This window comes from Pyrus communis, chromosome 6, assembly GCF_963583255.1.
Source record: "Pyrus communis chromosome 6, drPyrComm1.1, whole genome shotgun sequence".
Lineage (NCBI taxonomy): Eukaryota > Viridiplantae > Streptophyta > Magnoliopsida > Rosales > Rosaceae > Pyrus > Pyrus communis.
Genome location: NC_084808.1, coordinates 11549277 through 11572308, shown reverse-complemented (window position 1 = coordinate 11572308; position 23032 = coordinate 11549277). Strand labels below are relative to the sequence as shown.

At 36.1% G+C, this 23032-nt stretch overlaps 1 protein-coding gene across 2 annotated transcripts; it reads left to right on the top strand.

Moving 5' to 3' along the window:
• The first annotated feature begins 9769 nt into the window (after positions 1-9769).
• LOC137736863 (villin-4) lies at positions 9770-20191 on the top strand. 2 transcript variants are annotated; one of them, XR_011068806.1, is made up of 24 exons: positions 9770-10135; positions 10836-10973; positions 11179-11278; positions 11588-11656; positions 11744-11980; positions 12111-12288; positions 12371-12503; positions 12849-13011; positions 13110-13257; positions 13378-13478; positions 14031-14186; positions 14905-14973; positions 15072-15140; positions 15280-15417; positions 15565-15693; positions 16048-16195; positions 16316-16326; positions 17039-17179; positions 17598-17723; positions 17807-17872; positions 18736-19063; positions 19156-19358; positions 19455-19645; positions 19743-20191. XR_011068806.1 is itself a non-coding variant. In XM_068476165.1 (23 exons), the coding sequence occupies exons 2-23, from the start codon at positions 10918-10920 to the stop codon at positions 19566-19568; spliced, it is 2883 nt and encodes a 960-aa protein (XP_068332266.1). In that variant the 5' UTR covers positions 9770-10135; positions 10836-10917; the 3' UTR covers positions 19569-20191. The 2 variants fall into 2 exon arrangements, 1 of the variants encoding a protein (XP_068332266.1); XM_068476165.1 differs by having other exon boundaries at positions 19455-20191.
• The last annotated feature ends 2841 nt before the right edge of the window (positions 20192-23032 follow it).

Sequence of the window (23032 nt, the reverse complement as noted above, 5' to 3'; positions counted from 1 at the left end):
TGCTTTCATGTCGGCTAGTCTTGCGAGTTCTTTCCTTAGTAAGCTTCGTCGAACATCCTACAAGGATAGACAGATTTCCATAACCTCCTCCCATAACTCGTCTATGGCGGTAGCCTTGTCGATCTCTTGGTTAATACCGTGTGTAGGAACATTAGGTTCATAATAGAATTATTTGGGGGAAACCTCCATAGAGGCTGAGTGATTTGGTCAAGAGGAATATGAATTCTCCCAATGAAAACACCAAATATTGGAACCAAATTTGTGCACCACTGCAGATGGTGGAGGTAGAAATCCGAGTAACTTGCAAAACATAAAACAATTGTGACCAAGCCTAAGAACGGTGGGGTATGTCGACCAAAGGTCATCCAACAGTCAAATTAGTAAGCAGTGTTAGACCCAAGCAGTGGTCAAGAGAATTAGAGCGTCGAGATGGCGTTACCAGAGACAAGCCCTAAATGGGTGTATTTATACCAATCGGGAGAATACCATTTTAAGATAGAATCCTTGTTCTAAGATGGGAGAATCCTAGAGAATATCTAGAAGTAAATGCTACACCTTCTTAGAAGTTGTCATTACTTACGGTGCACGCCAGTTCCTAGATTTTAGGAACTCCAAGACTTATTTGGAATCTGATTGTGTCTATATCCGGATAAGATCTCATGTGTTGCAGAGTAAGCATGGTCATACCATCAGAGCCACTTAGACTTCGCATATTGCCCATGAACAAGGTGATGGTGGCAACCTCTGCTTTGTATGGTCCAACTCTGCTCGGAGTTGTTGAGTCCATGACCGGACTTCTGAGGTAATGATTTTCTAATTAAACTTACTTTGGCCCTAGAAAATTATGATCCCATAGCATGTAATATGTTGCTCAATGAACTTAGCATATTCAAAAGTTTTCCTTTAGGTGTAGCATTTACTTATGTGCTTCTCAACAATCGAAGCCACAAGAGATGAATTATCCTACACACAATTTGGAGCCAGTAGCTACTGTTTTTACTCTTAATATCTGGCGGCACTGTCTTTATATGGAAAAGTGTGGTATCATCATATCATGCCCCGACCTGGGATAATAAATTTTGTTTTTCTTGAGTTAAGGCATGAATCACATCCCAAATATAGAATTAGGAACTTCTATAATCAAGATGCGATAAAAGAAAGTAAAAATGAAATCAGAGCATTTCTTGAACATTAAAATTCTGAAGCAGAAGTCTAGTGATACTAATAATTTACATAAGGATTTACATCTCACAAACTAAACAACAAAGGTTCCTTATTCTTTTGTCTAAAACTTGAGTGTTACATATGAAAACTCTAATGATAACTTCTAGTTTCTAGATGTTGTATAAAGACCTTAGGTTTCTAGTTCAATACCTGCAAGATCTATAAAGAGGTGAGCGAAACCATATCTCAATAGAGACATATCTCAGTATATTATGGGTCAAATTTGGTTGAGAAATTAATGAGTTATACCAATTCAAAGATTGCCTAGAAATTCGGCCATTTATACAGATTCCCACGAGGTTCCCAGTGGCTAACGGCAGCTCTGGTGACTGAAATATTCCTTGCATCGACTTTTACAAAATTTGCTTGAGAACCCTCTTAGGCTAATTTCGATGCCTCAAGTCCGTTTTCTACATCCGTTTAGTGAAATTCTGAAGTTTTAACGTAGTTGACCGGCTCGGTGCCTTGGTTGACTTTTCGGATCAACTGTTGACTTTTTACGAATTTTACTCAGGATCCCTTTTAGGGTAATTCAATGCCCTAATTTCAAATCCGCACTCCATTTTTCTAAATTCAATCGTTTTAGTAGGCTTTTATTAATTGTTCCTTTTATGTACTTAGGTGCGTTTGTTAGTGGTGACCCGATCCTCTCTTGTTGAATGGCTTTTGGGCGATGGAGTATCTATGAGTGGACCCCTTCTCAAATTGCACGTTTTTATAAAATATTAGGCTTGCATGCATTTCATATTTCATGAATTGAGCATGTTTTATATTATGTTTTATGGATTTCTATATTTTTGGTTTATAGAAAATTTATGATTTATTTAAATTGCTTTTATGAAATATTTATGGTTTATCTATTTACGGCTTATAAAATGGCATATTTAGAGAAATCACGTTTATGAAAATTCTTATGATTTCGGATGATGAGATTTTGAATTCTAAGCTTGGTATAAGTTTTTGAGATGCGTTTTATGTGCTTATCTAGTGGGTTATCATACAACACATACACACAACCTAAGTATGTATATGTCTATGGCCATAGGACACAGTCGAGGAGCAATGAAATATTATTACATACTCCTAGCTTCACTGGCAAAACCAGTGTCGGACAGCTTCACTAGCCATGGCTAGTGTCGGTGTATTATGTTTTGTTTCTTCTCTAGCGTAACCCAGAGTCGTACAGCCTCATCTTCGGGTGATGGAGCCTACCATATTTCTTCACTGGCGTAACCCAGTGTCGTATAGCTTCACCCTCGGATGATGGATATGCTTTCGGGTGACTATGATACCCATAGATAAGTACATCATCGTGTTGATTTTTGAGACTCGTTGGTTTTGCCTTCAGGCGTATCACTACCACTTTTATAGATGATATTATTGTATGAATGTCTTTATAGCATGTAGAGTTTTTAGAACAACCTATATGTAGTATTATAAGGGTTTTCAAAACAGGGGGTTAGTATGTTTAGAAAGAAAATGGTTTTCTTATTATTAGTAGTATTATTATAAACTTTGGTCCACTTACGATCCTGGCATCAGGACACTTTCGCATAGGTATTTTTAAGTCTTCTCAGTGTAGGATCCATTCCTTTATTCGTACCTTTTATAGTAATTCTTTCACATTATTCTTTATTAGTTGTATGCTCTGAACACGTCCCTGCATTCTCATATTTCATTATATATAATTTACTTATTTTATTTATGTTTTCTCTTTCTTCATAACTTGCATGCATGTTAAAATGGCTTCGTCACCCTCGGGTGTTGGCCAGCACGTGCCCATCCTAGTAACTGAGGGATATCGGGATCGAGGCATGTCACTAGGTGGCTACGTTTCAAGCGTATATTATATATATAGTTTCAATAACTGCTTTGATGAAGTGTTTTCACCTCATGTCATTTTTCATATGCTTCAATGATCCGATCAAGGAGTTTTTTATGCCTCTCGACACTTTCCTTGTATAGGCACCAAATTTCATCCTGACTGTGATCTTGATATATCATGTGAACTTCGTAGTTTTAGCACTGGGTCCCACTGGACGTGCCAAAATGTTGACCCTAAAAACTATCAAGCCTAGGTGGTGCGCAGGCCAAGTAATTAATAAGTTAACTACGTCATTCAGTTAATGTAGGGCATGCCAACTCGTCGGCCAAGCTCGGCCGAGGAGTAAAATGTGCTGATGTTGCATTAAGTGCGCTACTAACTTCTTGATCTTGCAACTGCGGCCAAGGAAGGAACACGTCTCGGCATTCGGGTTCCAAAGCCTGAAGACAAGGTTGCTAGTCTTGCGAAGTTCACGAATCGTCGAAGCCGGGTTCGGTCACGGTGATTATATTCATAAGAGTATAAGCACGCCGAACCGGTATCAAACTATATGGACACAAGTACTCAAAAAAGATGTATGTCTTGATGGTAAACGTGGTTCAGCCGTCAGAATGCCGAACTCTAAAACTTACTTATGAGTATCCAATCATAAAATAACTCGGCGTTCAATGTGCCGAGCCCACTAATCTGTAACACCTCACTTCGCCAAGAAGGCTAATGAGATGACATCTACTAACAATAACTCAAAGATCCTTCTTGGCCAAGGCTTAGATAGATAACTAGTCAACCTTGACGCAATGTTGTTTATCCAATTGAATGTGCTCCACGGTCGGCTGATTCTACGGCAACAGTGTTGTTTATCCAAAATAAAAATGTCACCGGTTGCCTTCACAATGTTGTTTCTCCAAAATGAAGATGTGTTGGCATAAAAAGAAAATAAAAGTCTCAAGGTTGTTGAGAAATTTTGCATAGAACGAGAGTTTGCGCATGGCAGTTTGTGTGTTGAATGGGAGGGGCCCTTTTTCAGTTGCCACTACCTCTATATTTATAACGCTGCTCTCGCTGATAGTCCAAGCCATAAATTTATGAATCTCCTGCTGTGTCACAACTATTAGAAAATAATCTCTTAGTCTTCTGATGTATCACAACTACCAATGAGTAATCCATGAGTCTCCTTACGCCACAAATCCTTAATATTTAAATACACCACATCTGACCAAATAATAATGGCTTTTATCCCATTATCACATGATCAATGTTCAAAAAATTACCACACCATTATCTTCTGCTAATTTGTCCATCACATCATGTCCATAGGCTGAAACCTACTCCCTTTTTTATCTATATTATCATCCCAATCACATCACATCACCATCTCAAAATTTCATCTTCATCTCCTGCATTGATTAATTGCATGAAATTAATCCACTAATAAATGCACTGCCGTATGCCGAATGTCTCCAATTAATTTGAATGGTAGGTTAGAGATATTATTTGCATCACGTTTATATGGTTTAAGAAGAAGCCAAGATAATTCACATTAAAAGATAATTATTTTGATAAAACCCATAATATTATCTTTTAACAATAACAAAATTATCTTCACTTTTCTATCCGACGGTTGGAAGGTATGCTCATTCAACGGCCTTAATTGCACTGGCCGATGGTGTAAATTTGGGTCCAAACAGTAGTACTCTAGCATAGATTATTACACCCAACCTATTCATGTAGCTACTTTTTACATGGACTTGTGTATCTGCATGTTTATTAGCACATTGTGTTACAATTGTTGAGATATTTGTGTTTTGCCTGTATCCTTAGCATAACTGTTGTTATACTATTCGCTTGGTTTTTCATACTTATATGTAGTATGATTTTGAAAACTATATGAGTTTTACAACGAGAATTACTATGTTACGAAAAGGAAAGTTTTAGTAAATCCTAATTTTTGCGCGCTTATACTTTTTATTTTGTGTCGTTCCAAAATTAGTAGCTAGACTCTATTGCAAGCAAGGGTTCATTGGCAGATTCTAACATCCACTTCTGATAATATAGGAATTTTATTCTTGTTAGTTTGTGTAATATCCATCCTAGGCATGATGAGAATATTTTTACCTTTACCCACTTTTATCTATACTCTGACACTGCATGCATATGTAATAAGGGTTCATCACACACTGTGCACTCTCACTCTTAGTCTAATTTAACTCTAGACTTTGCTTTTAATTTATCCATACTTTTACACAACACTTGCATGGTATGACTTCATCACATTCCAGGTATCAGCCAGCATGCCTTGATTTTGATGTCCATTAGGCTGGGTCAGTGACGGAGTCAATATGGGGTCATTGGCTACTTATGACCCCAATAGCTTCATAACCCTAATGCATATTTGTTTGTACATTTGTATATGATCTATATACATAAATGTGGAAAATTAAAAGAGTGAGACAAAAATACTTAATTACAAATTGTTGCTTCTTTTCTACAACCCCATGTATAGTCACTTGTAAATCTTGTTTCTTTCCTTTCTATTTCTTCTCTTATTTCTTGTCTGCGACCTTATGGTGCACAACAAGTGTTCGATGAAATTCTCACTCAATAGTCCTCGGCAAAAATCAATAGAATGCGACATAATTCGATATATACCCACCACTGTTCTAAAACCCCCGCCTAGTGCCGCCTAAGACTAGGCGGCTGTCCATTGGCCCGATTAGTCCCTAGCCTTTTGAAAATTAAGAAAGTGTCCCTATAGCCACTTAGGCACCCGCCTAGCTCGTGACTCTCACTTAAACATAAAATCAATAATTCTCATTTTGCATTTTATCTTTTCAATAAAATGTAAGAGACTTGTTGAATACTTGGATGAACACTCATTATATGCTTGTTTCCCATGTTTTCAAAATGTTCTAATAATTTATAATATTTATGTCATTTTATTTTGCAAATTTGTATTTCAATACAATTATGTATTTTTTTTTAAGTATAAATAAGCACTTATTTGTACAATATATAATAAATTTACTTAAGTCTGCTAGTTTGCCTAGGCTCCTACCAAGACACCTAGGCCCTAGGCCTCAGCCCGCCGTTTGACTAGCGCCCAACGTTTTTTAGAACCTTGGTACCCACCAGAAACTCGACAAAATGATCCAATGAAGTTTTTTATGGCAAAATTTGACCCATTGTTATAAAATTTTGGCTCCAAAACCCAATCGGATATGCTATGAAGCCCATGTTCTCCTATTAGACGAGGTTAGTTTATGTCTCTATAAATGAGATTACTAATATCGCGTAAAAAGACTAGCAATTTGGTAAGGACCTTCCCTTCGATGGGAATTTTGAGAAAGTGTCTCCTATTCGAAAAGTTATCCAACAACTTTCATACTCATAGTGAAATGCGGCTTCTTGTATATCCATAACAATAGGTTGACGAAATGGAAGTGCTATTAAGGCACTTCCTACAATTAGGGATGAGCAAAATACCTATGAGTTTGGGTAACCACCGTCCATTTAAAATTCATGGTTACGGTTATGGGTAACTGTTTAGACGAATAAACGGTTATGAATGTAACCGTTTAGACGAATAAGTGGTTATAGATATTAATCGTGATTATAAACAGGTACCTATTTAACTGTTTATTTTAATATATGTAGAATTAGAAAGAAAGAAAAAAGCTAAAACCCTAACTTAATGAATATTTAGGTCGGAAAGATCTTGCTAATTTTGAGTTCAAGTTTATTTATCATGCATTGCATACTGAATATATGTTGGTTGGAACTTGGAAGGGATGCAGGGCCTCTCGGTCTATTAATTTCAGAGTGACGATCTCAAGTTTAGTGGTGTCTGATTAGTATTTTCTTCGTCTTGCTAATTGCGGTTATAAATCAATGTTCCATGATTATGTGTATGGATGGTGCTCTTAATTAATTTTCAAATTTTTATTGCGGTTATAAATTAATGTTTGATGTTCAGGCGCATGGTTACTAAAGAGAAATTTCATTGATTCGTTGTTAAATATGGCAATGTTTAAGGGTCAGAAAACAAAATTATGACAAATTTCTTTTTTAATTTTTAAGTTGTTAAAAAAGCTATATGTGGTTACGGTTAAACGAATACGCGGTTACGGATATGGTTAACTATTTATAAATAGTTATGGGTATAAGTATAACCGTTTATGTAATTACCCAATAAGTAAACGGTTATGCGAGTAAAACATTAAACGGTTATGGGTAAATAACCGCGGTTACCCGCTCGTCATAACCATTGCCCATACCTATCTACAATCAGCGCTAAGATGATTTTTTTTTTTTTTTTTTTGAGATAATAAGGTATAAGTCCATGTACCCATACAATTATTAAGTATAATCCTGGAGATTTTACTTATCAATTGAGGCACATTGACTTCTAATCCAACTAAATATTTCTAACCTTGTACTTTGTAATGTTTTTCGAATGCGTTTTATACCCTTAGGTTATTTTGGGCATCTAATCTATTTATTAATGGGATGAATGTTTAATTTATTTTTCTTTTGCCAATTTTATTTTGGGCAATATAATATATGAGAATTTCAAACCTTTACTCACTTTTCACTAGGGCAACATCTTATTGAAAATATACAAAGGGTGAGGAATTCGTGCTAAACCACATGATGAATTAACTATAATAATTTGATATTGCACTTATCGATTCTGTACAAAAGTTGAACCTAATAGCTCCTAGGAAATCAGTTTAATTTTGAACAATGATCTTTTAAGATTGTACATTTCCTCTAGGATATGTCATACCATTATGTTTATTTGTATTTATTTTAGAAAACTATTGTCGGCACTCCAAAATTACAATTAGATTTTTATAATGGTAACAACAATTATCTATATTTTATTTTTATTTTTCAGCTATCATTAAGATTTCTTGCTTTGTGCATACAAGTTTGTCATTGCCTTAAAAATGAGTTTTTGTTGTCAAACGCATTAAAAATGAGTTTGCATGTCATAAAAGTTTGGTGAATAACAGCCCCCTCTATCAATATTTGTTATATAAATATTTTAACTATTAGCATTTAGGGTTTCACCCAACCTCACTAATTTTTTTTTTAACAAACGATATTAATTACGCCAAACGGATGGAAAAGTGAGTTTAGCCTTATAATGGACAAATAATAATGTGGTTCAAATTCATCCTTAACAAGAATCGAACTTAAGACTTTTAACTTATAAATGAAAAAGAAAACTAATAAACCGTAGTACTAAATAACTCCAACCCCACAATTTTTGTTGAAAAGGATTTTGCGAATATTCGCCATTGGACAAGATGAAAAAGTGGGTGCAAAATGATAAAAGATGCTGGTGTTTGCCAAATCTGACGATCCATCGTATTCAATATATGTGTGCGTACAAATATGAGAATATAAATATAAACAAAAATGCTAACTACATTCCACATTTTATAGTTTTTTGAATGATTTTTATAAAAGGCCACATAGTTGTGATCTTTTTTTTGTATTATACTAATAAGGTATTAAAATTGTGTCAATTTGTACTTTCAGTTTAATGGAATTCTTGATTACTCATTAAATCGATAGCATGGTAAAAGCGTGAAATAATAATTGGGTTGGGGCATTTGTACCATGATAACCTTAAAAAGTCATTAATTTAACAAAAGATTAGACGTTCAAATCAACTTATAGAATATAATGATGTTTACTTTATGTAATGTGATAAAATGGAACCTTATGACTTGAAAAGCATCTCAGTATTTCTTTCAATTTTCAATATTTTTATGCAACGATATTGTAAGGGAGATATTTGGAGGCTGTCCGCATCATCGGCTAGTCTTTAACTAAGTATCAAATTTAACACAAATATAATAATCTCTGTCATTTATCCAAAATCTAACATGAGATTTCTAAATTATAAGTGAAGAAGAATAAGAGGAGAGAGCTGGCTTAGCCTCACAATGAGTTAGCAGTATATGGTTCAAATTCTCTTTTTGCGAGAATCGATCCTTTTATTTATAAATGGAGAGAAATATCATTAAACTGTAGTTGTAAGTGATAAATCATGTTAAACCTGTGGTGTGTAAAATGTAAATGCCTAGAGAGAGGAGAGAGAGAGGAGTCCCTAACATGACGCCCCACCTTAGGCTTTATGGGCAAATCACGAATGATGGCCGGTGACCGACTTTTTCCCTTTCCCGGTTTTTCTCTCTTTTACCCTCGCAAAGCGGAAGTCAGCCCTCTCCAGCACCAACCATAAAGTGCTTCTCCCACCACCCTTTTCTTTCCTTTTTTACCCTTTTTCTTCCAGTTCTTTCTTAAATTTATTTTACAATTATTGAATTTACAAAAATACAACAAAAAATAAAAACAAATGAAAATTGTGATTCGGACCAGAAAAGTATTTGACAAACTGCTGCAGAAGCTCCAACAACAACAATAATCGCTTCATGTTCGACTGATTGATCCCGAAACTTAATAGGTACTCGCGTTTCTTTCTATTTTTTTTTTTTTTTTCATTTCACCTTTTCCCTGTTGTTTTTAACTTGTGATGATTTTTACCATGGGCCAAAAATTGCAGTAATTCCCTCCAAATAAATTCTGAAAAGAAAGCATAAAAAAGGCAGAAAACACAATAATTTAATTGCTATAAATGTTAATAAAAAATCAATATCTAATTGAATAAGGGGAATTTACAGTTCATCTGTGCTTTGTGGGGGAGAGGGAGAGAGTGTAGCCTCTTTTTGTTGCCGTTAGTGATAAGCACGCCTGGCAGCTCATTATTCCCTCCAACCAACCTCCCTCTCTCTCTCCCATCACCTTTCTCTCTCTCTCTCTCTCTCTCTCTCTCTCTCTCTCTCTCTCTCTACAATTTCCATTTTTCTTCTTCTTCTTCTTCTTCTTTCTGCAGCCCCCACACTCTACTTTCTTTCCTCTCAGCTTTTGTGTTTTTTCATTTTTCTTCATCCCTCTCTCACTTTATCAATTTTCCAGAAAATGAATATGGATTTAATTTTTTCTGTAATTTATCTGCGTTAGATTGGATCTGGGTCTCCTCCAGTTGGGATTTTCGTCGCCAAAAACCACCAGGTATGCTCAAAATTCAAGCTTTCGATCATGGGTTTTTTTTTACCATTTTGTTTATTTTTCAATGTTTTGCTCATTGGGTTTGTGAATTACTGTTTTATTTTCTGAATTCAATGCGATAAACCCATGTAACATGCTTTTCTAATCGTACAATTGTTAGAAAATTTTGGGTTTTGTGCATTTTGCTATGTTCTGATGTGGGTTTGATCGGATTGGTGTGTTATGATTGAATCTCTAAGAGAAATCACCGTGTTTTGTTGTTTAATTTCAGCTGAGATTTTTAATTTTTGCACTTGTTTAAATAAGATTTTCAATGAAAGTTAGAGATAAATATTATAATCAAGTGGTCCCTAAATTCGAAACTTGGAACTCGTTGTATATCTCTGCCATGCTCTTGGAATTTTTTTTATTTTTTCGGTTCGGAGTATCTGTGAAGTTGTCATTTCACTCCTTTGGTTTTCGCTTCCATGACTTTTCTCAATGTGAATGCGTGCGGGTGCATGTGAAGCCGCACGTGTGTCTGTGAGTGTTAAAATGCGACCTGGGTGGAAATTGCTTCTCTGCCTGTGTGTCTATTTTCATTAATGTTTCACCAAACAAATAACTGACACTTATTTCTGAACTGTGGATTGTACCATTCTACCTAGTTGTTTCTGAATTTATTGGTAATCAATCCTTTTAACATTTGTATGCTCTTTTGTAGTGCCAAATTGTTTGAGGCAGCTTGACGCCAATCTTCTTGCCAAAGTTGTGGATAACTTAATAGATACAGCTGCAAAAACAAAATGGCTGTTTCCATGAGAGACTTGGATCCAGCTTTCCAGGGAGCTGGACAAAAGGAGTATCCTTTATCTCATGAAATATTCATCTTCTTTACAGTTTTTGACATTTGTCTTTCAGACGTACTTTTCTAATCAATGCACTAGTTTGCAACTTATGAGGGAAACAGAACATAAAGACGGCAACTGTTAACATAGTGTTGCTATTTCTGTTCTTTTAAGTTTGGATTTGTATGGTTTTTATGTTATCTCCTTGACAATCTATAGTGGACTTGAAATATGGCGCATTGAAAACTTTCGCCCTGCTCCTATCCCAAAGTCCTCTTATGGCAAATTTTTTACAGGGGACTCTTATGTGATCCTGAAAGTAAGTGAATAGATGTAATCAAACTCATTTCTCACGTAGCAATATATTTTGATTACTCTTAGTAGCACACTGCGCAATGTCCAGAAGCTTTCTTTGTGATTGCTGGTTTCCCTAAACACTTCAAACCATACCTTGCCTTTATCGTGATCTGAGCCACATCCACGTGACAAGTTTATTAATGAAATATGAGTTAATCTAAATACTCTTTAGTATTCTGGATATTAAATCTCTTATATTTTGCGTTACGCTCCTGTTTTATGAATTTTCAATACTTTAACTAACTTCTGAGTTGATTAACTTCCTATTCAGACTACAGCCTCAAAAAGTGGGGCTTTGCGGCATGAGATTCATTATTGGCTTGGAAAGGATACGTCTCAGGTAAACTCTACAATTTACGCTGTTGAAGTTATTATCTGATTTTGAATTCTCGGCATATCTTTCTGACATGGGGATCTGTTAAAACAGGATGAAGCTGGAGCTGCTGCCATCAAGACAGTTGAGTTAGATGCAACCCTTGGAGGACGTGCTGTCCAGTATCGTGAAGTACAGGGTCACGAAACTGCCAAGTTCCTATCTTATTTCAAACCATGTATCATACCTCAAGAAGGTGGAGTTGCATCTGGGTTCAAACATGCTGAGGCTGAAGAACACAAAACACGATTGTTTGTGTGCCAAGGAAAACATGTTGTCCATGTCAAAGAGGCAAGTCTATGTGCATAGGTTCTCTGCTGATGATAGATAAAACTTGTTGATCTACATAACACCTGCATGGTCACACACATACACACATATGTGCAAGTTGTTTGCATATTTAACGCATACATATGTACAGGTTGCTTTTGCTCGATCTTCACTCAGCCATGATGACATTTTTATTTTGGATACCAAGTCTAAAATTTTTCAATTTAATGGTTCGAACTCATCTATTCAAGAAAGAGCTAAGGCGTTAGAAGTTGTCCAGTACATTAAAGACGCATATCATGATGGGAAATGTGAGATAGCTTCCATTGGTAAGTCAAATTACATAGTGGAAAGTTCAATTATGATATTAACTGTCATTTTTGCTCTCTCTGAGTCAATCTACTTTTGTAGAGGATGGAAAGTTGATGGCTGATGCAGAAAGTGGAGAATTTTGGGGTTTATTTGGTGGTTTTGCTCCACTTCCAAGGAAAACAGCCACCAATGAGGACAAAAGTTTTGATTCTTATCCTACTAAGCTTCTTTGGTAACTTTCCATCTAATTTAACCCTTTTCTATTATATATAGTCTTACAATGATCTCTGCCATATTAACTGCACCTCATTGTTTTTAGAAGGCATAATATGTTACGTCATACACATTCATAAGTGTACTTGTGTTAGTCATCCATTCCGTTTCTTTCCAACTCTTTGATCCATTTAAGAAATCTATTCATTTTCCCTTCTTTTCAACAAAAACAGAAGTCAGATACTTGCAGCATTGCCTATAATAATGGATAACTTTGTTTATTTAAGTGAAGTTTCATTTGTGATTATGAGTTTTGAAATCCAATGATATTGTAGTTCTGAAAGAAAGATATTTTCCTTTGAAGTGTTGAGAAGGGACAGGCAGAACCAGTTGAGGGTGATGCTTTGACGAGGGATTTGCTAGACACAAATAAGTGCTATCTTCTAGATTGTGGGTTGGAAGTGTTTGTTTGGATGGGGAGAAATACATCTCTTGACCAAAGAAGGAGTGCAAGTGGAGCTGCAGAAGTACTAGTCATTGCCTTTGCTTTTTCCACCTATCATCAATTTTGCATCGTGTTGTATGTTCTCATTAACCCTTGTTTTCTGTCAATCTCACCATATAGGAACTAGTCCGTCCTCCTGATCGATCGAAATCCCACATAATTCGTGTAATTGAGGGCTTTGAGACAGTTATGTTTAGGTCCAAATTTGATTCGTGGCCCCAAACAGCTGATGTAGCTGTGTCAGAAGATGGTAGGGGCAAGGTTGCAGGTCTGTCTGGACTGTTTTGCTTCTGATTTTTCTTTTTCTTTTTCTTTTTCTTTTCCTTGCTTGCAACATATTTTGTCCTTATGATCATATCACTTCTGTTGCTTCTCATTCTTTCTGCAGCACTCTTAAAGCGTCAAGGGGTTAATGTGAAGGGTCTGTTGAAAGCTGATCCTGTAAAAGAAGAACCTCAACCATACATTGATTGCACTGGAAACTTGCAGGTGCTTTATATCTATATTTATTGCACTTTTTTTTGTTTCTCATGTTTTCTGGTTCCTTTTGTAACCATTCTTGCGTAGAAATGCTAGTACTTCTTTGTTAGTTCAATTCTTTATGGAAAAGCTTCCCTTGAACCAAGAACCTCTTTTGTTAACACAAACTCCACAAAGCTAGTTGACCGCACTCTTTTTGTCTTTTCTTTTCAAAATAGTTAAAAAGGAAGATATTTGTCTATGTCATATGACGAAGATATAAAAGAGGAAGGCTTCAGAATCAATTCGCGAACTGTATGGAAATTCCACGAACTTGATTAGAAAGCCTCATATTTAGTTTTGAATACTAACCATAAAACTAAGGGGTTGTAACATTCTAAAAGAATCATCTCTGACTCATCATAAATGAGGTCTTAGGGAAACATGAACAATCATTTGGAATGCTATATTTTGGTTTTGCTTTAGTTTCATATTACTGTTGCTAAGATATGTGAATATAAACCTCATGTCGACTTTTGGTTACGTGATCTTGCTAATGGTAGCTTTATCATGTTTTGGCAGGTTTGGCGTGTGAATGGCCAGGAAAAGATTAACCTTCAATCTTCTGATCAATCAAAATTTTACAGTGGAGATTGCTATATTTTTCATTATGCATATCCAGGAGAGGATAAAGAGGAACACCTTATAGGAACATGGTTTGGAAAGCAGAGCGTTGAGGTAATAATTTACCAAGCATCTTATCAATCTTGACACAATGCTCAGAATATCATAAACTATTCCAAGGCTTTACAGCAATTCCCTATAAAAACCAGGAAATTATACAAATAGGTTTCTAGTTAAAATAAGTGCACATATAATATTCTACGCATGAATAAAGTTTTGATTGAGGAGTACCATATAAAAGTCAGAAATTTTTTTTTGAAATGGTAAAGTCCAACTTTTTAACCATGATATGTTCATAGAATTCTCTAATTACCTGGGTTTGTCCACCAGAATCCTTTGTCAGTATTTAGCCCTCTCTAGAAACAAAGGATCTATCTAAGCTCCTGGATTATGTGCTAATTTCTTATGCCTATTCATGTCTATGTGAAAATGGTAGAAACTAAAACGTATGGAAACAAACATCAGGCATTTTCAACCTAAATCAGATTGCTTTTAAATCTTGAGCATTTTCTGGCAATGTAATTGGTCAGTCATGCACTTGGAATGTGACTGTAAATTTCAGCAGTTAGGCTTGAAGTGTTGCCTTGATGCACATCGTTCTAAGGACATCAACTTAACTAAAATAATTTTCTTCGAGTTAATTGAGTCATATGTTCCTTCTCTCTTTCCAAGCTACATGTGGCATATTTATGAGATTAGAGACATGTATGTTTGTTCATAGATTTAGCCCCAAGTGGAAGGCTTACTAAATATGAATTTCTACCCCAAACAGGATGAAAGGGTATCAGCTATATCACTAGCAAGCAAGATGGTTGAGTCAATGAAGTTTCTTGCTGCCCAGGTAGTTTTCCTTCAACTAAAATGCTATTGTTACCCTGATGCAATTAATTTACTTATTTCTTTGTTGCTTACTGATGATATTTTATCTTTAATTTCTAGGCTCGTATCTATGAAGGAAATGAACCAATTCAGTTCCATTCAATCTTCCAAAGCATAATTGTTTTGAAGGTTTGTATAATCTATGATGCCATAGAGAAAAGTAATATTGAAATAAAAGGACAAAAGAAAGAAAGTTCTTGAAATCATCGTTAGAACGTAATAGCATATTTTCAATTTACCACAAAATGGACTATGTGATATTTATCAGGGTGGTCTCAGTGATGGATACAAAAATTATGTTGCGGAGAAAGAAGTTCCAGATGAGACATATCAAGAAGATGGTGTTGCATTATTTCGTGTCCAGGGATCTGGACCTGATAATATGCAAGCAATACAAGTTGATGCAGTAAGTCCTTTCTTTCTTCCGTTCCTTTTTCTTCTGGTTTTGCTCACAGAACGATACCCATAGTAAATAGACTTGTATATTTCTGTCCTGTATATGGATGTTAACAATCATCCCTTCTTTCTTTTTTCTCTTAATCCCTGCCATCAGGTTGCATCATCTTTGAATTCCTCCTACTGTTATATATTACATAGTGGCTTAACTGTCTTTACCTGGTCTGGAGGCCTCACAACCTCGGATGATCATGAACTTGTTGAGAGGCAGCTCGATTTAATAAAGGTCTGTTGTGCTCTATGTTTCTTATAGTTATAGAAAGTGCTATAGAAGATAGACCTTTCTATGTGAGATATATATTTGTTCATATCTGTAATGATGGAAAGGCTAGTAATTCTTGTGACATGCATCTTTACATCTAGGTCGTTTGTATAAATATTGTCATCCTACTCACAGGTGAACTACAGTAGAGTCGATTTGGTTGGTTCAACTTACTAATATTTTATTTTATGAGGGTGCTTTCAGTTCTATTAGTAATCATCTGTTTTGTGTATGAATTGGTTTTTATAATGTATGCTATTTTTTTTACAGTTGATCTGCTTATTAATCTACTTCTTATATGCTTTGAATTATCTACAGCCGGATCTCCAGTCGAAAATGCAAAAGGAAAATTCCGAGTCTGAACAGTTTTGGGAGTTGTTAGGAGGAAAGACCGAGTATCCCAGCCAAAAGATTGTAAGATCTGGTGAAAGTGACCCCCGCCTATTTTCTTGCACCTTCTCAAATGGTATGAAACTTGTCTGAGCTAGATGATGAAATTTTCAATTTGGTTTACCCACAAAGTTTTTGACCTTTTTCTCCCCTTTCTGTTGTTCTGATTATAACTACACTGGACATCGATCTTCAGGAACTTTGAAGGTACATATTTTGGTTTATCATTTCTAATCCACCACAACAGTAATGTTAGACTATGCTAAATGCAGGATCTTTTCAGTTATATGTATTATAAACAGTACAGGTATTATTTGAACTATTTGTTTATACTATTGTTTCACGTGACATATTTTTTGTATTATGTCATAACCTTACGAGTTGAGACACTGCTTCAACAAAAAGCAACCTTCTCTGAAAACCTAAGGACGCGAGATTCTTGTGACCCTGTTTCAGACATTCATTTGGATACCAATACTTCAAAAATGTTTGTTTCAGTTAGGGAAAAGTTATAAAGGGTTGACAAAAAACAAGAAAAGTTATAAACGGTTATGTTTTGCATTTCTGACATGATAAATCAACATGGTTGATTTTTTGATATTTCATGCTAGCATACTGTCGAACTTACTATATTGCACAAGTTAGGTTTCAAAAACCAGAAAAATAGATATCCGCTCATCCCTGCGTCTAAGTTTCTGGGAAACATGTCTGACACCTGTCTTTATCAACACATGATAGTTGATAGTTCTGTCTGTGTCTGTAAATCATAGCATAAACAGATTATGAAACTTAAGAATGAGGTGATTAAAATCATTAAACTTACAGGGCTGAGGCTTTCTTGCATCAACTGATCAAATTTGTGCAATATTACTATGGATTTATTTTTGCACACAGCTTTAAACTGAAGTCATTGTTGCAGGTAGTAGAGATATACAACTTCACCCAGGATGATTTGATGACTGAAGATATATTCATCTTGGATTGTCATGTAGACATCTTTGTTTGGGTTGGCCAACAGGTCAACTTCAAGGATAGGATGCAGGCTTTAACTATTGGGGAGGTACGACTTTTTAGAGTTTGTTTGAAAGCAATAGCATAGCTGTACTTTTGTTCACAAGCTAGTATTTATACTATCAAAACACAATGTCCTTTTGCCTTTAAGCCTGCTATGCACCATCCGCCGGACCACGGCAAAATAAACTCTCTTAAATCTATACCTGTTTCTCTATATCTAGAAACTTATAATATTGCTCTACACGATTATTTACCTCAATAACTTTGTAATCTGACATGAGATTGTAATATCAGTACAACTGTATCAACCATCTTTTAAGATACATGTCACTTTCTTTGAAATTTTCTCAACTTTTGGTAGAAGCTTAATCTGAGTTATGTTTTCTCATATTGGTTTACAATTGTGTGAACTATCTTTAAGATTTCTAATGTTACTATGTGTTGGCGATTCTAACTTTTGACAGAAATTTCTTGAGCATGATTTTTTCATGGAACAATTATCTCGTGAAGCTTCAATATATATCATCATGGAAGGAAGTGAGCCACCTTTCTTCACACGGTTCTTCACTTGGGACTCTGCAAAATCTTCTGTGAGTCCTATAATCATTATCAAGTTATCACCAAAATTTGAGATCATTTTGAGAATCTAATTTTCCTTATGTTTTTGGTACAGATGCACGGGAACTCTTTCCAAAGGAAACTTACTATACTGAAAAATGGGGGTAGTCCAACTGTAAATGTAAGCCTCCTTTTGTCTTATTGATTGAATAAGAAGTTGATCATGAGTAGTCTTATGAGTTTGTTATTATCTATGCTTATTTTGAATTCTCTATGGCATACTTGATTAAAAATTTGATTAAATTCTAGTAAGTCTTATGGGATATTGACTACAACCCCATGATTGTCACACAAAACTCAGTGGACAGTTTGTGATATCTTGTAGTGAGAGATTATAGGAAGAATATTATATAAATATATATTGGTTTTTGGTGTTTTGTTTGGTCATAAGTTCTAAGTAAATATTGACTGTCCCATGATTGTCTCACAAATTCAAAGAATGTGTAGAATTTGGGACTTAAAACTCTCTGTGTCCGTAAGTTTTGCGGACTTCACATCTGAATTGATAAAATCCCTTCAAATCTTAGCTGTAGCACCTTTGGAACCAGTGCTAACTGAAAGGCCAAATTAAGTTGACTAGGTACCATATATCTTCCCATATTTTCATAAGATCCATCCCATTCGGTGGTTCTATTTAGGGTGGGTTAGGACGCTCAAATGTATATGCCAGAGTTAACAGCCACAGTGTTTTTGTGTGTTATAAATTTCTGTTTGTGAAAACGTAAGTCTCAATTTACTTTTTTATAAGTAAGATGAATTTTTATTTAACAGGTGAAATCCAAGTACACAGGAAGTATACAATAAAGAAAGCTTAGTATTCATAATATTAATCAACCATCAATAGTCACACCGTGTTATGATCTGTGTGATTAATGCAAGTGTGGCCCTCCTACATTTTGACTTTACACAGGCAACTTGTCGCACCTTGTTGCCTGATTAGTGCTTAATATTTATTTCCTAATTCATTATCTAATGCTTGATTAGAAACCAAAACGGAGAGCACCTGTATCCTATGGTGGAAGGTCTAGTGCACCAGAAAAATCACAGCGTTCCAGAAGCATGTCTTTCAGCCCTGATCGAGTTCGTGTGAGGGGTAGATCTCCAGCTTTCAATGCACTGGCTGCTACTTTTGAGAATGCTAATGCCAGAAACCTTTCAACTCCACCTCCAATGGTCACAAAACTGTACCCCAAATCTGTGACTCCAGATTCATCAAAATTGGCTTCAAAATCATCTGCTATAGCAGCACTCACTGCTAGTTTTGATAAAACAGGACCAGCAAGAGAATCTAATATACCAAGATCGCCGAAAAGTAAGTATCTGTTAAGCTCCTTCCACACAAAAATTGTCTCACTCAGTTCCTTCAGAGGTACTAAATTTAAAGCATTTTTTCTACGGCTGCAGTGAGCCCAGGGCCCCCCAAGCCAAAACAACAGGAGACAAATAACAAGGAGAATTCTATGACCAGTAAACTAGAATCCCTCACCATACAGGAAGATGCGAAGGAGGGTGAAGCAGAAGATGAGAACCTCCCAGTTCACCCATATGGACGCCTTAAAACAACATCAGAAGATCCTGTTACGGATATTGATGTGACGAAGCGAGAGGTAACATACTGGAATTGCATTACAATGGTTATGGAATCATAAGCATACGTATTCAATTTATCCTAAATTCCTAATATATGAGTTTGGCACAAGCAGATTTACTTGTCAGCAGAGGAGTTCAGGGAGCATTTCGGTATGGCAAAGGATGCTTTCCATAAGTTGCCCAAGTGGAAACAGAACAAGCTTAAAATGGCCCTTCTATTGTTCTGAATCTCTTCGTACTCTTCATTTTCTTCAGCTTGCTGCAGTTTATGTTGCATGCATCGGAATGCTTGCCCACCAAAGCTGTACATGATCTTTCCTTCTGAAAGTAGAGTTTGATTTTCGTTGACTTTTAACCGACGGAGCATTCTAGTTAACATTTTGCTTTCTTTCTTCCTACAGTGGGGGAACACAATTTCTCAGGAGTGAAAGGGACAGCATCAGTGCATTTTTAGCTGCTTCTGCTCCCAAGAAGCTAGTTTTCATGATTGAACAGAAACAACAAACAATTTTTCTCCGTCTTATTTTCTCTTCGGCCTTTTGAGTTGGTTTGGAATCTTGGATGTCTAGGTTTGCATTTTGGTTTAGTTAGCTTCTTGGTATTCTTTCTGGTCACAGGTTTGTCGTGAGCTTGCATTTTTGTCCTTCATCTTTCAAATTTTTATTCAAAATTTGATTTATTTTTCTTGTTCTTTTTATGGGTTTCGGAAATTGATTTCCTGTAGAGAAAATTAGGGGGCTTGCATATGCATACTTAGGTTGTGTTGATATCTGAGGATGAGAAGAGTGTGTACAGCAGAATGTAAAAACCAATTCGCTCCTGTTTTGACAATAAAAGTGTGACTTGTGCCCTTCTCTTTGCCTCCCCTCCCCATTTATGTTTTATCTTTCTCTTGACTTCCATGTCCATTTAAATAATGCAATTAAAATCGAACGATGCAATTTATGTACGGGGCTTGTAACTCAAGTTGTTAAGAGCAGCGCACCCGAAAAGTACCATTTTATAATTGCACATTGTGAAATCCTTGGCATTTATGTTGGTAGTCTGGACTGCATTTCTCCTCATTATTTCACCAAAGGCAATGCGACCCAGGCCCACCAGCATCAAAGCCCAGCTAGGGCCAGCTTGCCCTGGTCGGACTACTTCCAACAGAGCATGAGCTGATCCTTCATGAGCTCTGAAGCATTCATCCTGAGTCACATCCACGAAAGCGACCAGGCTCCGGGAATCCTGCAACTCATTAAACGCCCAAGGGACACGTCATTCGGCAGGCCGAACGACCTGGCAGCAACATACGAGCGTCGGAAAACACAGGGTTGAGCTAACTAGCACGAAATTCAGTTGTTGTCATGGATCTAAGGTCATCTCCAACCAATCTGGCCAGAAGATTATAGGGTTAAAAATAGTTCAAAATAATATGAAAATCATGAGCTGATCCTTCATGAGCTCTGAAGCATTCATCCCGAGTCACATCCACGAAAGCGACCAGGCTCCGGGAATCCTGCAACTCATTAAACGCCCAAGGGACACGTCATTCGGCAGGCCGAACGACCTGGCAGCAAGATACGAGCGTCGGAAAACACAGGGTTGAGCTAACTAGCACGAAATTCAGTTGTTGTCATGGATCTAAGGTCATCTCCAACCAATCCGGCCAGAAGATTATAGGGTTAAAAATAGTTCAAAATAACATGAAAATCATCTTCAACAAAGGGTTAGGCTGAAGGGTTTGTGGGCTCCATCGGACCAAAACCACCAAATCAGGCCAGTGGGCTGGCTGGAGATTCTTTTTTTTTGCCCAGCCCACTTTTTTTTTTTTTTTGACGATTTTTTTTTTATTTTTAAAAGTCTAATTTTTTTCCTACACCATTTCTCATACTTTTCATCATTTCATACTATCTTACCTCATTTTATTTCAATTCTTCACATTCTATTCTCTTCCAATAATCTTTCCTTTAATTTTTTCAATAATTTTCAAATGGCCAACTCTTTCAATAATCTTCCTATATGTCCCAAAATCTTATTTTAATATGGTAGTTTAATTTAATTAATTATATTAATTCAATTAAAATAATAAATTATGTTTGGCCTATGGCCTTTTGGCCCTCTCGGTTGGAGATGAATTTTTGTCACAGGGCTATGTTTGGCCCATGGCCCTTTGGCCCCTTCAATTGGAGATGGTATGAAAAATAGCCTAACCAACCTAGCCAAAGGGCTATAGGCTAAAAAAATAGCCCGTTTTGATAGGAATATAATCTCCAACCGAAGGCTAGGCCAAAGGGCTTGTGTGCCCCACCTAGCCAAAAATTAGACCCCAGGCCAGCTAACTAGCCATAATCAACCAGCCAGCCCGATTCTCCCAGCCCAGCCTACTTGCAACGGCTACCTGGCGTCAGCTAGCAACGTTATCGTTGAATTTTTTAGAAGAAATTTTTAAAAAAATAAAAATTCTAATTTTTTTTTTCCTATAAATACCTAAGTTATTCCTACACTATTTCTCATATTCTTTTCACCATCCCATACTATCTTAACTCATTTTACTTCAATTCTTCACATTCTATTCTCTTACCTATTCCAATAATCTTTCCTATAATTTTTTCAACAATTTTCAAATGGCAAAATCTTCAATCAAAGGAAGGGCTTGGACCCGAAAAGAAGATGAAGCATGGGTCTCGGAAGATAGTGTGAAGGGTAGTTCTCAAACAAGTGAAGGCATTTGGACTCGTATGTCCAAAAAGTACTATGAGTTCTACGAAAGCACCACTCCATAGAATCCCCGAAACCAAGAGAGTTGTTCTTCACAATGGAAAAAACATCTTCAACCAAGTTTGAATAAATGGCCTCAAGTCGTGCTAAAGGCCGAAAGTAGACATGAAAGCGGCACCAATCTATACGACAAAGTAGGTGTTTTCATAAATTAATTTCCTTTAATTTTTTTTAATTATATTACATTTAATTTCGTAAATTAATTTCCTTTAATTTTTGTAATAATATTTTCTAGGAACGCCAAGCAGAGCAATTATATATGGATGAAAAAAAAACCCTTTACTCATCACAGTTGTTGGGAAATTTATAAAGGGTGGGTGTTATTTCAAGATCCACCTCAAGAAAGATTTGGTCCTATGCCGGTGTTCAGGTCAAATACAGTTGGGAATGAACAAGTATCTCCTATCATTGAAGAAACAAGGGTAGAAAATCCGTCTCCGGGTCAATCTTCCATACCTAGGACTATGGGACGAAACAAGGCTTGAAAATTGAAGGAAAATGGGAAGGCAAAGGAGGAGTTAGCCTTTCAAGAGGAAATGGCTTCTTCATTGCGATTAATGGCGGAGCAAATTGCCATTGCCACGGAAGAAAGGAAGCGTAGACACAAAGAACGGGCAAAACAAATACAGGAAGAGATGGATGATAGGAACATGGAAAGGAACACGAAGGATTATACTCCAATGAGTAAGGCATATTTTGATAGGAAAAAGAGGGAAATTATGACCCAACGTGAGTTGTCTACATCCGACTATACTCCTACAATGGTAGATGAAGATGATGATTATAGTCTTTAAGTTTAAGTTGTAGTCTTAATTTAAGTTGTTGTACTCTTTAACATTCAAGTTGTTGTAGTGTTTAAAATTATTAAGATTACATAAAGATAAGGGCTTGTTTGGTATCCTAGTTGAAAATTTTTATTATTTCTCAA

Bases quoted from the DNA above. Each gene is read 5' to 3' on its own strand.
- LOC137736863 (XM_068476165.1), top strand. From the start codon at position 10,918: ATGGCTGTTTCCATGAGAGACTTGGATCCAGCTTTCCAGGGAGCTGGA. The intron at 10,974-11,178 runs GTATCCTTTATC...GACAATCTATAG, and splicing joins CAGGGAGCTGGACAAAAGGA to TGGACTTGAAATATGGCGCA. The intron at 11,657-11,743 runs GTAAACTCTACA...CTGTTAAAACAG, and splicing joins TTGGAAAGGATACGTCTCAG to GATGAAGCTGGAGCTGCTGC.